The sequence below is a fragment of the Netta rufina genome (genome assembly GCF_964035555.1).
Source record: "Netta rufina genome assembly, chromosome: 6".
Classification (NCBI taxonomy): Eukaryota; Metazoa; Chordata; class Aves; order Anseriformes; family Anatidae; genus Netta; species Netta rufina.
The window spans coordinates 1052295-1068902 of NC_140129.1; the positions used below are offsets into that span (position 1 = coordinate 1052295).

Consider the following 16608-nt stretch of genomic DNA (forward strand, 5'->3'; position numbering starts at 1 on the left):
CTTTTAGATTCAGTTTGGATGTTAGTGTTTCTTGTAGTGCTAGTTGGCTTCTGTTGTTATTAATGTTACTGATGTTTGTAGAGTGTAGTTTCAGCTCATCTTAAATTGGGAAAAAAAGCATAAAGCAAGTAACTAAATTGATTTTAAAATAAACTGATTGTAGTATCTTTTTCTCACTGGAAAATATTTGGCCTTGGGGCAATGATGTCTTTGTTATTGTCTGTTCTCTACTTCAAAACAAAACAAACAACAACAAAAAGATTAGCAATGCTAATAGCATCATCTTAAACTTTGCTTTCATTAGTACTAATCAGTCTGTATTTTTACCTTCATGGGATGTAAATTCTCCACATTGCAGCCTCAAATCCTGGAAAGTGTCTATCTTCAACAAATTCCACATTTACCTTTACTACATGTAGAATCCTTCACCCATCTGATATCACCCAAGTTACTCCCAGGTATGATAACATCCTAAGAATTGCTGTGTGGGATTAAGCAGTTGTATTCTGTATTCTGATATATGAACAAGTTTTAAAAAATACCAAGACAGTTAGGCAGCACGTGAAATGTTACACATAAAAATGGTTGTAATTACAAAGGGAAAACTAGAAATTCTCCACAATGAGAGTTCAAATAGGTTAAGGTAACTTAAAGGAAGCAAATTTATACTCTTAAAATAGCAAATTCCTTGTATCATATACCTATTGTATTAAAACAAAAACAATAACAAAAAAAGTCATAATATGTTTTATTCTGTCCTTTTTAAAAACTAAGTTGTTGCTGGATGTCGATGTTCTATGTAATACACTATAGTTGAGCACAGTTTATACATTTATTTCAGGTTGTGTAATATTTAAAAAAAAAAGTGACTGTAGCATTAAGGTTTTCATGACAATTAGCTGAATACATTGTGGCTTGGCTGGTTGTGCTCTTTAAAGCAGAACACCAGTTTAAGTGGATCCAGTGTCCAATTCAAATTGCAAATCCTGATTTAACTTGTTTGCATTTTTTCTAGTTATTAATCTAGTCTATTAAGGGTCCTCTAAGTTTGTCCAACATCCAGTATCCATCAGAAAACATAATTATACTCAGTGTTTCAGGAAGCATCATTTGAGTTAATGTAGAGCAGAAGAGATTGCGGTGTTTGTACATAGAAAATAAAGATTAGTGTTTGTGTGATATACTACAGCTATAGTATCATTCAACAGGGTCTTTCATCCAAATGTGCTACTTGTTAGCATTTTATCATAGGTAGCTTTGGGTGTTCAGGTTTCATTTTCTGGAAATTTAGCAATTCAACTAATGTGTTTCTTCAGCAAAGTTTCTTCATGTTTTGTCATCTTACATTCCTTTGTAATTGTTTTATGAGACGTTCTCCTAAAAGCTCTGAACTGACAGCTTATCTTGAAAAGTTTTATGCTATCATATCTAAGTTAACTTCAAAAATTAAGTTTGGTTCTAAACAGAAGGTAAAACACAACAATGAACTTGATTATAGAACACTTCTTGGCATAATCTTGTCATAACAATTCATTTTTCTTTCATAGAACCATAGAATGGCTATGGTTGAAAGGGACCTTAAAGATCACCTAGTTCCAGCCCCTGCCATGGGAAGGGATACCTCCCACCAGCCCAGGCTGCCCAAAGCCCTATCCAACCTGGCCTTGAACACCTCCAGGGATGGGGCATCCACAGCTTCTCTGGGCAACCTCTGCCAGTGCCTCACCACCCTCATAGTAAAGAATTTCTTCCTAATACCTAATCTAAATCTACCCCTTTTTAGTTTAAAAACATTATTTCCTGTCCTATCAGGAGTTTTTCCTCTCCATGGCCAGACATTAAAAATTATATATGAAAAATAAATTCTTTGGTACTTACACCAAAACCTCTCTGTCAATCAATATTTTCTAGATATTTTGCAGAACACAAATACTGAAACTACTAAAGCTGAAGTTACCAGAATAAGTAACAATAGTTTTATTTTTCTTGTTTCTTTTATATACTAAAATGTATATACAGAGTCAAGCAGGTATGAAATGTCTAATGTGTGTATTTTCTCTGTTCCATTTTCATTTCAGCCCCATGTGTACCCCGTTTTCACTTGGAAATAGTGGCAGCAGCACTGGAAATCCAGTAGTGAGCACTCCAGCCATGTCTTACAGGTTTAATATTGGAGAATTTCTCACCAACAGAGGAGATTCAACAACTACCCTCAGCAGCACCAGCAGTCTGGCACAGCTTTTGCAAGAACGAGGCATCTCTGCCAAGGTTTATGATAGCCCCATATTAGAAAAACTGCCTTTGCTACAGCCTCCTCAAACAGTCCCTTTTCCTTCTACTCCGCCCAATTCTCCCTCACATTCACCTTGTCCTTCCCCTTCACCATTTGAGCCTCGAGTGCATCACTCAGAAAATTTCCTGGCTTCCCGACCAGCAGAAACATTCTTGCAGGAAATGTATGGCCTAAAGCCCTCCCGCAACGCTCCAGACATAGGCCAGTTGAAGATGAACCTAGTGGACAGGCTGAAGAGGCTGGGTATTGCCAGGGTGGTTAAGCCCCCTGAGACAGAGGACCACAGGAAGAATCAGGGGCCAGAGGTTAGCTTACGGAGGCAGGACTCAGCTGTGTTTTTAAATGCGGGTAGCAACTTAATGGCAGGACTGAGAAGAAACCAGAGTCTTCCAGCCATGATTGGAGCACTGGGAGCTCCAGTCTGCACACAGTCGTCAAAGATGGATATCCTAAAGGAGGACTGACTGGTATGGACTTGTAGCATGGTAAATAATACTTGAGGGATAAACATCCAGTACGGGTATGGTTAGGTGTGTTACAGAAGAGTTGAAGAAGGCATGTGCATGCTAAAAGATGGGGGAGAGAGAAGTGTTGGGATCAAGGAGAAAAGAACAATGCTTAGGTTTGAGGAAGAAGGCTTTTGTCGAAGACAAGAAAAGAAAGAAGCCAAAGCTTAGTTTTGTGATCCCTTCAGCATGTTTTAGCTTAAATAAAAGACCATTGTAGACATTCTCAGCATTTTAACCTTTTAAACTGTATTTGTAAAACCATCTTGAAGGTGCTGTTCTATTTTTTCTGCCATATGACCATAGGATTTTACTATTTGTTAGCAGTCAGACCATATCATTTAAATGCAATGTTAAAATAATGATCAGTCTGACCAGCTTCATTGGTCCAAGTTCTTCTCTGTAGCAAACAAATGCAAAAACTTGGGACATTTTTGATTCTTGTATTTTCTAGTTCAGAAACCATATTCTTTTGTACTCCCCACATTGAGAAGCAGGTGAGAGAACCTTTAATTCTATGTAAGAAAATAGTACGTACATTTATGAATACCAAAACAGATGGTCAGCATTTGTTTTTTGAGAGTGCAGTTGTGCTAGTGAGATAATAACAGAAGTTAATTTCTTTCCAGAGCTACTGAAGCATACAGTGGAAGGTGCAATGAATAAGAATTACGAAGCAGAAAAGTATATATTAGGTGAAAATTTCAAGCTAAGAAATCTTTCCAAAGTGTCCCATGCATCTTTGTAAATGAGGGCATTTTTGCACATACAAAAAAATCTCAGGCACATTTTTATTTTCTTTTGCAACACTGAAACTACATGCTCAATTCAATTATTTCAATTTTATTTGAAATAAGCAAAGAGTATTTACTTAAATGCTTAAAAATTCAGAAATCTGACTCTTCTCTTGATAGGTAGATATTCTATACATTTTAGTGTTTTGCAGTAAACATTATGCCTTTCATTCAGATATTTCTGATTTTAGGCAGGATTTTGTTTAAAAGATTTCCTTTGGAGCAAAATTTACCATTCTATATTCAGAAACAAGAGATGAAAGATAGTGTTCTTTGTAGCATTTTATGAACACAGATCAATTTTATCTGTTGGAATCCCATGTTCCAATGATGGAGAGTGGTTCTGAATCTGCTTTTGAACAGAACTAAGGCAGGCTTTCTGTCCCAAAAGAAAATCATTTGGAGAAATCTGATTTCTGAGTGGTATTCAGCAAAGTATTATTGTCCATGCTGCTTTTTGGTTTCCTTTCTGTGCAAGCTTTTAGTTATAACTGAATAATCTACAATAGATTTGTAAGGTAACTTAAAGAAGAAAAAGTATTTGCTGCAAGTTCTTTGGAGGAATAGGCTAGTGACCAGAGTGGAAAAGGGTTCTTAATCTGTATGTGATTTTTTCACTGTACTTATCAACATATTTAAATGATTTTAAAGTTTGTTTCCATACAATTAGATAAAACAGTTAATGTTTAGCTTGGCTGTTGCAGTGTATGTGGAATATAATGGCTGGTATCTTTCTGGGTGCATGGTGTGAAGCATTGGTATAATTACACTGATTTGCATTTGGCATATGGCACATCAAAATAATCAGCACCGTTTTCGCTTCAGGGTTGAGTGGAATAGGGTAGGAGAACAAAGTGTCTTAAACTGATTTATATGTGGCCTTTCTGCTTTTACATCCCTATAGATCTTATGATTACTCTCTGATATAGCAGTCTTTTTTTTTTTTTTTTTTTAATTAAAATGAGTAACCACCTCAAACTTGCACAGGGATTCTCAACAGAAACTTGTCTGTCAGCAGCGCACAGAAATATTCGGGAATTCCTGGAGTTGCCTCTTGCTATCTAAGCAAAAACTTAAACTTATAAAAGGTGAATTTTATTTAAAATACTATATACGGGTTAATATTTTTTTTTAATGAAAAATATATACTTCTTTTGTGTATTTGTTTGTACTTCCTTAACTGTGCACAGAGTCTTACCTAGCTAAATAAGGTAAGAATGAAAGGTCTAGGAAGAGGTAATGTTGCTCTCCAGTGAACTAAGAAATGAGTTGACAGAAGGTTAGACAGTTTGGTATAAACAGAGAAGTATATAAGGTGTCAAAAGTATGTCCATTTTTTGTACGTTTATTATAGGAATACATGTAAGTAAGTGACAGAAAATTTTTTAAAGGTATTTCACTGTGTTTCTAACTAGCTTCATTAGTTAACCCCAGCCATTCAATCACTGTGTGTTACCAACATAAACAGCAAATCAATTAAATCAGAATTCCTTTGGCAGACCAGGTTTCCATTAAAATTTTATAACAGCACATTAATTAAATGCATGTTTCTCTTTGGGACATTTCCATATTGCATAGCCTGGCAATATAAACTGGTTCAGTTCAAACTGTATTACGGATATGTTGCAAGATTGTCTGTCTGTTTTCTGTAGGATAATGTATTCTCAGATACTTTACACAAGGCAGGAAGATGATTAAAGAATTTGTATACTGTTGCGTTTATCCAGTTTTTGATGCTGTGGCACAGTGCTATTGAAATTCTGTTGTGCATTTTGTATGCATGTGTCTGGCTTGCAGCAACAGGGAAAGATTTGCCACTTCTTCCAAGTTTACTGCTTTGTGCTAAAATTCTAGAAGACAAACTTTTTTTGAATAACATACATGTTTCTGATAAAATATTAAAGTTGCCATTGTTCTAGGAACTGATTTGGCTTGTTGCTTCTTAAAAGAGATGAAACAAACTCGTGTGACTAAGATGGCTGAGCTCCTGCATAAGATCATTTTGTCCTGTGCAAATGTGATTTGGTTGAGTGAGTTAATGAAGAATTGATGGAGAAATGGCACTTGGCAAAGATTCTGTTACCTTGCAGGTTTGAGACAAAAATAGGTGTTGCAAAGAAAGGAATTACCCATGTTTGTGAAAGTTTCAAGACACTGGGAGAGAAATTCTTTTAGTTTTTACCTTTACTCAGATTGGCTTAAACTAAGTACAAATGTATAGCTTTCTAGTTTTAAAGATATACAGCTCAAGTTTCACTGTGTTTGATAAACTTGGAGATAACTGCACACTTGAAATACATGTGGTTGATGATGCCCAAAGTCTACTTTTAGTTAAAGAGCAGCAGAGAGAGAAGAAGAATGTTAGGTTTGGGCCTCCTTTGACTGTTACACAAAGAGGATTACACACAATGTTTTTGAATGGTCTGGGAACTTTTGTTGTTGTTGTTTTGTTTTTGTTTTATTTTCATCAGCTTTTTGCACTTACTGTTGTTTCATAGTGGAATGTGAATTTCATAATAAACATGAGTAACATGTCATTTTTCAATATATTGGTCACCTTGTGTGGTTTATTCCAGGTATTGCCTTCTATACTGCAACATTCTTTAATAAAACTAAAATTAGACCTTTTTAAAAATCGTCTGGAATTTAGTGACTGGTGCACAAGCTTGGTGAGCTGGTATCTTCACAAGCACTGTCCGTAAAAGCTATCTGACAAATGGATTCAAAAACTTTATCAGGCTGTGCTAGGCTGTTTGCTGTTGTGTTTATACCTAAGCAATTAAAGGTAGTATAGATGTGCAATACAAGCTGCAGTTAGACTTTGATTGCAATGTAAAAGTGTGATAGTTAAATCTAGAAAAACAAAACAAACACACAATTAAATAAGAGTACCTTCTGCTGCATTTTGAAAAGCATTTTACTTAATGAAAGACTTCACAGAAATTCATAAACAGCTCATCAATTTCTAGACAGAATGTGAGCCTCAATTTAAATGAATATCCTCATGTTTTCTGTTACTCTTGTAGTTGTTTTTCTCTCCTGTCATTTTACAGCACATAATGTGTTTTAGCATAATGGTGTCAACTAGCAAAAAATAGAAAAGAGATTGGACTTCTTTGCTAGACTTAAGTATCCATTAGGTCAGGGAGGGGTTCTGCATTTATGGTCTCCTGTTTGGAAGTATATATTCTTCCCTTGTTTTCTTCAGGCCTTCAAGGGAGGATTGTTGTTTTTTTTACAGAGATGTGTATGATCAATGCTGTTGTTTTTCCGTCTTAGTAGCTGATGTTATGTCAGCCCTCCTCTATATTTGTCATAAAATGGGAGCAGAGATTGAAACCAAGCTACTTACCCTTGAGTACTGCCTTTGTGCAGGTATCACTGAAGTTCCCTTTGCACATTGATTGTCTGTCATGTCAGCCTGCAGTTGTGCATACTTCCAGTGCACACTTCTGCAGTTGTTTTTCTGGCTGAAAGGCTCGTATCATTTTCCCCAAAATACTTGGTTCCTTCCATGGTACAGAATGGAAGCAGCACTGATTTGCAACTAACGGGTTCTTACTCCAGTTCACCTAACTTAATTACTGGCAGTGGTTCCTCTAGTAGTCTGTGTCAAACATTTCAAGAAACTGGGAACCACCACTATCCTATGGTATATATCCTATATTTATTTAGCTTTCTTTCTTTTCTGACATGAGACTTGCACCCTTGTCAAACTGACTTTTCAGCTCAACATTTCATATGCTGAAGCCTGAGTTGGACGTTTTGAGGGTTGAAATGGTCATGACGCAGTCTCTGATAGCTGCACATCCTTATAATAGGCCACTACAACAAACTTGGGACATTTTCTCTGTTTTGTTACACCATTTGCCAGACAGATAAAAGTTCCTATTATTATCATACATAACATGGTGATTTTAACAAAGCATATATACATAAATGTTGATTTGATGATGTTTATGTATTTTAGTCATTCTCTCCTTAAGGTTTGGGCTTTCTAGCTTCTCAGCTGCTGACATAACGCATCTGTGTATCCTTCAGAAAGCCCAGTAAAACATTGCATGTACTCTTTAAAGTTCTCCAGTTTTCAGGATGATGAGGGATTCCACTGCCACTGGAGAGAAAGGTGAGTTTGGGGGAAGAAGGCCCAGAAAAGCAGCCACTCTTTTCTGTTCACTTCATCTGTCCTGAAACACCTGAGCCCAACAGGTACAGCCAGCTGCTTTGTTCTAAGCAGATACGATCTCAGGTTTGAGAGTCTGTGGACTACTTTTTTTTTTTTTTTTTTTTTTTTTTTTACATACTCTCTAGCACTTCAGATGTAATAAGGGGAAAGGTCTGATGCTGTTGAGCTTCTGGGAAGTGAGTTAAACTAAAGCCATTAGAGTTCAGTTACAAAAGTTCTTTGATTCGGCAGGGCAGGATTTAGTGAAGACCCTGTAGGACTCATGCTGGGAGTTACCCTCACTCTTTCTGGTATTATATTAATAGTTGGAAGGACAGACTTTTCTTCCGCTTACTCAGCACCTGTAGATCTTGCTAACCTCTTAATGAATGTTTAGTAGCTCTTGTGGGGTGAGAGCTGGGGAGAATTGAGTAGGTTTTACTGCTTTTATTAAGTTCAATTGCCATTTCAGGTTTTTTTTGTTGTTGGTTTGTTTTGGTTTTTTATCAGTTGAAGCTCATGTTCAAAGGAGGGTATTAAAAGATGTGTGATCATTTTCACTTTTATTTGGTGTATATATAAAGTCAATCTGTACTCTCAATCCATTATCTGTATTGATAAAAGTAGCTAATTCTTAGGACTGACGAAAGTAGGCATCTGCCTGCAGAACATGTAAAACACTCAATACATTCATACCTACCATTACCTATGTGACCAAACTGGGTATACTGCAAGTTGTTTACAGAAAAGACTAGTCTCTAGTACTTGTGCACAAGCCCAAAACATCTTATTAGATCCATTCCTCTATGAACAAATTTTGAAGACATTTTACTGGACACATAGCAGTTGCTGCTCAAACAAGATTTACAGATCTGTATGCAGTAACTGACTTTTGACCTTCGATAACATACCTGCTGTGACAACATGAGGCTCTCTAAGAAAATGGAGGAAGGTGCACTAAATAAATAACAACAGATCTAATACTGAATTCTCCTCACTTCTCTTTCAGTGTTTTTAACAGCATTCCTTTTGATTCCCAAGGAAAAGTTTCCTATATGAGCATGCTGTCAGTCAGACTCCTGAATTCAGAATCTCTTGGCTCACTTAAATTTTGTCCATATGTATCATCCATAGGACTAAAGAAGATCCAGCCTCACCTCTAAGGGAAAGGGAACAGCATGAGTTCATCAATTTGACTGTACCTGATCCCCAGCGGGCTGATCTACAGTCTGACAAGCAGGGTAAATTATTTCGGGGGGGGGGGGGAGAGAGAAAGTAACAAAACACACTAATGCATGTATCCTGTACAATTGGCAGCCCCCCCCCTTTATTTTAGAAAAGTAAGTATAAAATACACAAGGCTTTATAACTGTTGTCTTCTTAAACTTGCATTTGCAATATATCTTAATAAAGAATCAGCAATTGTGGTACAGCTGAAAGGACCCTGAGTGTATTTTATGCTAGCAAACTACAAATTCGAGACCAGGGGAGATGCTCTCAGTATTAATTTGTGTGACACTTTATACCTAAGTTCTTAAGACTTTTGCTCCTTGTCTATTATCAATAAAAACATTTGCATTTGTGCTACCAGTAAACACTGAAAGTCTGTTACGTTTTACCAAATTCTTAGCTGATACCAGCTGTTTAAGGCTGCTGCAGCTCCTCTTGCTCTGCAGTTCTCTCTCATTTAGTTGACAGGAAAGATGAGCTTTTTCCTCAGTGTGAAACTGGGCTGGGGCATCTGCTTTGCTGCATTCTGTTTGTCAATCTTTCTGCTCACTTCTTGATTCACAGCTGTCAGGATGGTGAGAATATCTTCTCCTCTGCAAAAATACAAGTACATTTTGTATTATAGCAGCATTTAACATCAGAAAACATACTGCATTCTCATATATCATAACCTATGCAAGTGCTAACAGCTCCGGTTTTAAAGAGTCTTCAAAGCAGTTAGGTAACTGCTTCAAACAATCTAAATGGTGTTACTCTGTTCTAAATTGCTGTTTTCACTCTGAGCAAGCCCTGCCACTGCATATCATCTACCACTGCATTCAAATCAAACTCTTGTAATTCAGAATTTTAAAAAAAAGTGTTGCCACAAAGTAGTTTATGGAAATAGAGTTACCGAGGACAGCTGTTCTCCAAGTGCTGGCATAGTGACTGTATGTACCAGCTTCCCTGGCTTGAGCTTCTATAGGAAACATAGTCTTGCAAGGTAGCCATGCCCAAGAGGAAGTCTGCCTCTGAGGGAATACACTCGAGCTGAAATCTTGCATCTGCTTCTAGAGAAGAATCTTGCTCCCCAGAATCTGTTTCAATGGTTACACCTTTCTGACGAGCATCACCTTGGCATGCCTGAACAAAGAAGACTTTTGGTTTTCCAGCAAGTGAGTGGCAATTCTGCCCAGTGAAAGAAGTGGTCAGTTCCTGGATACGTACTTCCTGTCCATCAACACCATATATAACTCCTTTTTTTCCATGAGAGAGAACACAGCAAACAAAACAGTCTTTGTCATTGTGATCTTTGCACCGGTAGATGTTCACAATCTTACGGATTTCTTCTGCAGTGAGGTCTTTATATTCTTCTATTATAAAATGAAGGGTGCCAAAGACTTTGCTCAGAGCAGCTGAAAACCAAACAGAAGGGTGACTAAAGCAGTTTTATAAAATCTGGACTCCTTTTGCAAGTTATGTTTCTAGAGGAAGCCATTTATTTTTCATCCTGCTATACTACTGTCCAGGTAGTTACACTCCTGCTCTGAAAATAATCTAGATATCTGATCACTAATCATATTTGTATCAAATTCCCGTAGCCCTCATTACAAGCCTACCTTGTGATTTTGCTGTTTAGTATTGCCTTTGTATGGCAAAGTGCAGAACTAGCTGTTACCTCCCCAGCCAACTTTTACAGTTAGTCTTTGCCTCTTGCAACAGGTGTCAAACATTGCTATTGCTTTCCCTGAGAGCGGAGGCATTACATTTTTGGGTAATACCTGTGTCACAAGAAGATTACTTGCACTCTGACTCTTGAATTAAGTTAAGGTTCAATTCAATCAGTGAAGTCCTGCCGATGGATTTTATCTCTTGGTCTAGATAGTGCAAATATGCCAATTTCGAGGATCTTAGGACCTGCCATGAGCTACACTGCTCTTGCAGGACAGCCTGCTAAAATCAGGGCCACTGAATAGCAACATAATAGAGTCCCTAAACTCCATGCCACCCACAAAACTTTTTTTTTTCCCCTTTAAGCTGGAAGTTAACTAAAATCCAAATTCTGGTTCTGCAGCAAATCTGCTTCTGCAGATTTTAGTAATATGCAACTCAGTCACTACCAGAAAAGTAGACTAGAAATGGAAGCTTGAAATTCAAATACCTAGTGCAGAATACAAAATGTTTCCTATTTTTAAGTCAGTCTACTCTCCCTGAAGATATGCAAAGTCATCTTTAATGTTCACTGTACCTGCATCCACGTCTGTCCCATTCCGATCATTCATCTTTCTGAGTTCTGGCACTGCTTTCCTGGCTTTTGCAAAATTGTGATTATTCAGGATCAGGCATACTCCACGGGGTCGGCTTGTCATTTTGTAAGCTTCAAGCTGTTGGAAAGACAGACTGCTTGTGACTGCTTCTCAGCCCTTGCTTGTGGCACAGAGGGGTAAGGAGGCAACTGGCCTCGCTGTGCAGCTCTCCCTGCACAGGCTTTGCTCCCAGGATGTGGCAACGTGCTGCACCACCGCCTCTGGGAGTCTTTGGTGCTGAATAAAAGCCCCTCCAAGCCTTCACCATCATGCTTGGCCCACAAAGGGTGCTGCATATGCCTACTTTTTCCAGGCCTAGTCATCTACCTACTGTGTACTTCCTGGTATAACAAACTTGGCTTGCCTTGCTACTTCACAAATGTTTGTTTTGTTTTTTTTATGTTTTAACCCTGCAGCAGGTTCTGCCCATGACTTAGTATCAAAATAAGGGACATTACAGAGTGCATTTTTATTTTTCTAGACTGCACCTTTAACAAGCTGTGCATATAAGAATGGTTTGCCTCCCAAAGGAATTGTCTCCTCTGAGACAAAATTATGACATTTTTAAGACACGTACTGACTTACCTGGGAAGACTGATCACAACTGCCAGGAGAATCACGTGCCACAGATGATGACAGCAATCTGGGACAGGCTGAATACACATAAAGAAAGTATGTGTAAGTAAAGAACGTAACATTAGAGAAAGAATTGAATCTCTGTTCGTATTCTCTATTCACAAGTAGTTCCAAGAGTTAAACTGTTCTCTGAAAATACTGAACTGTGGTTGAATGACTGTTCTTGTTAGCTATAAACCACACCAAGAAAAATCACCTAAAAGGGAGTTAAAAGTACTGTGATGAGTGAGTAAACAGCTGCATACCTGATCACTTTTCAGAGAGGCACATGTGTAAAAAAGTGAGATGCAAGTGATGTAGAAGGTCCAAAAGCTGGAGAAAAGCAAAAGATTCATTTTTGATGGAGTTTCACTTACCTTCAGTGACTTCTGTGCTGCTCCTCTGTCCTTCTGTTACAAGCATCTCTTCTTCACCTGAAAAGCATTCATTAATTCATTATTAGTCCTGTAAGACAGCTAAGTGTCACTTCAAGACTTGTGGGAAAGAGGCCTTGTTTTGGTTTGGTTTAGTTTACCAAATAGGTTTAATTCATATTCTTCAATTTTCTTCAACAGGCTCTTGTCAATTTTTTCACAAAGAGTCTTCAGGACAGTAAGGTTGTCTTCTCCCAAAATCCCCTTCTTCTCCATCTCAATGAAAACGTCGAGCATTGTCTGGGCAATCAGAAAGGTAGTTTGCTCTTAGGACACATCCATGCTGCTACTGGGAAGGAAGCTGCAGCATGTGCATGTGCACCCAAGCCAGCCTGAATAAAAGTATCTTTTCAACATGCATATTTCCTTCACACTGCTCAGAAATGCTGAGTTCTAATCCAGGAGAGCTAATGGTGATCACACAGGAGGGAAAAAAAAAAAAAAAAGAAAAAAAAAAAAGATCACTTTTATTACTTCTTTCATTGAGCTGACTTACAGTGGCAATTTTTTGCACTCAGCAGAAACACAAGCATCACACTAGTGACCAACTTCAGGCAGTGGTAACAATGGGTATAACCATGCAAGTACAGTATAAAGAGTTCTCTGAAGCAAGAGGGAACCTAAGGGACAGGACCTCTTGCCAAACAGTGAATGGTAGAGCACAGTGGTCACCCCATGGATTTACTAGAACAGGTACCACTCATTGGTTGCAGTTTTTACTCTAAGAGGGAAGATTTTAAAAGAAAGAGTTATCATTAGGCAGTCAGAATTGCAGGCTGATATAGTGTAAGAGCAGCTGGATCTCTCTAAGTTAACTCCAAGGCTGTAAGTTAACTCCAAGCTCTTGGGTATTAGCGCAGCTAAGGATCTGCTGCCTAGATCTGTATTCTGAGTTTGGAAATAAACAGAACCAAAACATAAAGTAATAGCCACAGTGGGTGATTCGCTATGTTTGATAATGGCTTAGAAGGCAGCCAAAACAAAATCAGTCAGAAAAGATTAGTGAATGAGCTCAACAGCCACTGATCAAAGCCACTGAGTGTCATGCCTGTCCCAGGGCTGGCCCGTCCATTCTGGGCTGTAGGACTACTGCTAGAGCTACACATTAATACTAGCACAGAAGAAAAAGGGTCACCCTTTTCCTTATGGTCTTTTCAGTTTTAGTGACACTCATTCCCCACAGAACAACCCAAATGCTACAATGCATTATACTAATAATTAAATAAATAAAATAAAATAAAATAAAATATTAAAGCAATTCTTACAGTTTCAGGGCTTAGCTTGCATTTTGGTAATTCTTTCCCCAAAAGAAATTTGAAACACTTCATCTCCTCTTTCGTGATGTTTTCTGACAGCTGAAAGAGTAGGTACCTAGAAAGAGCAGTGGAGGACATTGTTTCACCATGTTCCCTAGCACACAACTTGGCACGGTACTGTTGAACTGTCCCCTTAGTCTCCTTTGTGCTGCCTTCTCAAGTACATGGGACCCTTTTTTCCTTTTTAGCCTGAGGGAATATCAGTAACAGAATAGCTAAAAATCAAACCATTTCCAGCTGTAATTAAAAAAAAAAAAAAGTCTGTGTTTTCCTAAAATCAAAACTGCACTGAGACTTTCTAGTACTGAGTGCAGAGACAGAGTCACAGCCAGTCACTTACTACAGCCCACAGCACTTGGGGGGGGAGGGGGGGGGAAGGCCATGGTAGGATGTGAACTGCTTCAGAAAGGTGCAGCTTAGTTTTCTCCCTTTTAGTGGACAGACATTTCTATTTTCTCTACTGCTTATACCTGTTTTCCCCTGGAAAGATGCAGGAGCTTGTGTGTTTCCAAACCTTAGTCGGGTGTTCAACTCATCAGTAAAAAACTTACACAGACCCACCTGAGGTCACTGGGTCCCAGAGAACAAGCTCCAGGGCCAGGCTCAGTCCAACACCACCCCCAGCCACCTAGTGAATCCACTAGCAACTCACCTGAACTGCGACACCCGTGCCCTGCCTGGGATCTGAAGCTCCCTCTCCATCGCCTCTCGGCTGGAGCCCAGCTGGGCAGCCAGGAGGTCCATCCGATTGATCCGGTAGAGCAGCTCCCGCAAGAAGGCCAAGTCCCCTGCCTCAATCATGCCTTTCTCCAGCAGTGCCTGGAAGAAGGCCTTGGGCTCCTCGATGGCTTCTTGCTTCCTCACAGGGACGTGCTCCAAGCTGAGAAACTTCAGAGCCGCCAGCTCAGCCCTGTCCAGCGCCTCGCTGATTGCATAGAGCTGCCTGGAGAACTCCATGGTCCTGCCAGGCCCAGACCACAACCACTTCCTCGCCGCAGGCCTTCTCACTGCTGCCGTGCTCCCATCTGCCACCAGGCATGGGAGGGAGGCGGCCTGTGGGCCACTGGGAGATGTAGTTCTTTCTAGATTCCTAACTAGAAATCCCCGAGTTTTACTTAAAAGCTGTGTGCCTGCCAGAGAGGAGCTCTCTCAGACACACCCAAGGCCCACTCTGTTTGCGGTTATGGAGCACTATTTAAAAAGATAGAAACATTCTGAGGAAGCAGAAAATCCCTACCATACACAACTAGGTGGAGAGCACAGGGCCTGGTTACCATCCACCAGAGCTGACCTCCAATGAGCTTGTCTTCTTGGGTGTCACTGCTGGGCAAGCTCTTCCCTTCAGCCTGGGAGCCACCATACCTCAGATTTCTTTTTCTTCTGTTGCCAGGAAATACTAATACATCCCTCTTTACTGTTAGAAAACAAACAAACAATAACAAAAACAATACCAAATAGGTCTTATCTTTCCAGCAGAAAAAGAATGTTTTCATACAACTTCAAATGTGTACTACTGACAGGAAAAGTGACTTTTACATACCATGACTGAATTCATACTACATGCATAACACAACGTGCTGCACACTGTTTTATATTAAAGCTGCCCCCTGCTTGTTTGAATTCTTCTCTTTTTGCTTCATAAAATTCATACATCCTCTCAGTGAAATCAGTAAGTGGAAACTGGTGGGGGAAGCAAATGAGAGCTCTGCATGCATTTTTAAGTACTTCAAAAAAAAAAAAAAACACACGTTGAGCCCACTTGTAAACTGGAGTGACACTTCAGTGGTTAAAAATACGAAGTAAGATGAGTTTGCCAATAAAATATTTTCCCAAGCCACGCCATTATCTTCACACATCTCAAGATATTTCTGACATGAAAAAAAATGAACTTGTGCAGGTCAGAAGCTCCCTCTGCCTGGGCTTTTGCTGCAATCACACCTCTCTAATTTAAGGGCACTAACAATTCATTGCCATTTTAACATGAACAGAAAGAAGCTCAGAATGCCACAAATGAACTTCCTCTTCACAAGCTGTTCGAGGACACTGACAGGAAACACATACACCCAGTTGAGGTGGTCGACTCTACACCCTAACAGGCGCTGGCCGTTGAACCAGCTTCCCTCCCAGCCCTGAGGACTTTTAGCAACAGGATTATAGGAGCACAGAATGATGGGGGTGAGACCTTAAAATGCTACGTAACCTCTGTTACACCTTCTGTTGCATAGATGGTATTTCACAACAACGGAAGGAAGGAGATTTTATTAGTTGGATTTTCATCCTTCTGAAATTGAACATTAACACCTTATCAGGAGAGCCACCCTCAAGACCATAGTCCCCAAAGAAATAAACAAGGTGTCAAACGACGTATGTTTAAAACGAGGTCTGTTTTTTTTTAAAAAACAGACACAGACACCACCCCATCCCACTCCCCCTAAAAAAAGGAAAAACATGTTTGGCAATACATTAAGCAGAAATATTTACGTTATTATATCATAGAAGTCATTTATCAATGTACAAAGCACTACGCAAGATACTTGATCACAATATGCGTACAAGTTGGGTCACAGGTGGATGCAGCAAGATGTTTTTTTGTTTTAAGCTGAATGCAGCAAGATGTTTTTTAACAGCCTATGAGCTAACATGCCCTCAAGTCATGTTAAAACAAGCTCTTCTTAGTAAATAGACTGCAGGAGTTATGGATCCTTCTCTTTGCACTGATATGCCAGGACAAAGCAGGCCTAAACACAAAGTGGCTAGAGGAATATAAAATCTATGTAAAAGACCTAAGTCAAGCTCAGACGCAATGTCCAGGATAACTTTCCAGCTAGCTAGAAACATATGACAGTTTGGAACCACAAAAAACAGTCACATCAGGGGGCTGGGGAATTCCTGTAGCTGTCAATAATAGAACAGACAGAGCAATAAGCAAAGGCACGACTACAGAAAGGAAATACAGAAATGCGTATCTGG

At 39.1% G+C, this 16608-nt stretch overlaps 2 protein-coding genes across 5 annotated transcripts in view; one reads left to right on the forward strand and one right to left on the reverse strand.

Annotated features, from left to right (window-relative positions):
- The window catches only part of TRAK2 (trafficking kinesin protein 2), a 33381-nt gene extending 27243 nt beyond the window's left edge, over positions 1-6138 (forward strand). For all 3 annotated transcript variants that reach the window (XM_084288705.1, XM_084288707.1, XM_084288706.1), the window contains 2 exons: positions 359-458; positions 2079-6138. In XM_084288705.1, coding sequence (XP_084144831.1) covers positions 359-458; positions 2079-2757 — 779 coding nt within the window. In that variant the 3' untranslated portion in view covers positions 2758-6138. The remainder of the gene's footprint in view (positions 1-358; positions 459-2078) is intronic.
- Positions 6139-6281: 143 nt separating this feature from the next.
- Positions 6282-14654, reverse strand: LOC311210657 (caspase-8-like). Of its 2 annotated transcripts, XM_084288721.1 has the most exons (9): positions 14291-14654; positions 13588-13693; positions 12424-12562; positions 12266-12322; positions 11859-11926; positions 11216-11351; positions 10195-10382; positions 9881-10110; positions 6282-9581 (listed from the first exon to the last, which is right to left on the reverse strand). In XM_084288721.1, exons 1-9 carry the CDS (start codon positions 14593-14595, stop codon positions 9446-9448), a joined length of 1365 nt encoding a protein of 454 aa, XP_084144847.1. In that variant the 5' UTR covers positions 14596-14654; the 3' UTR covers positions 6282-9445. The 2 variants fall into 2 exon arrangements, with proteins under 2 accessions (XP_084144847.1, XP_084144846.1); XM_084288720.1 differs by having other exon boundaries at positions 9881-10382.
- Between the last annotated feature and the right edge of the window lie 1954 nt (positions 14655-16608).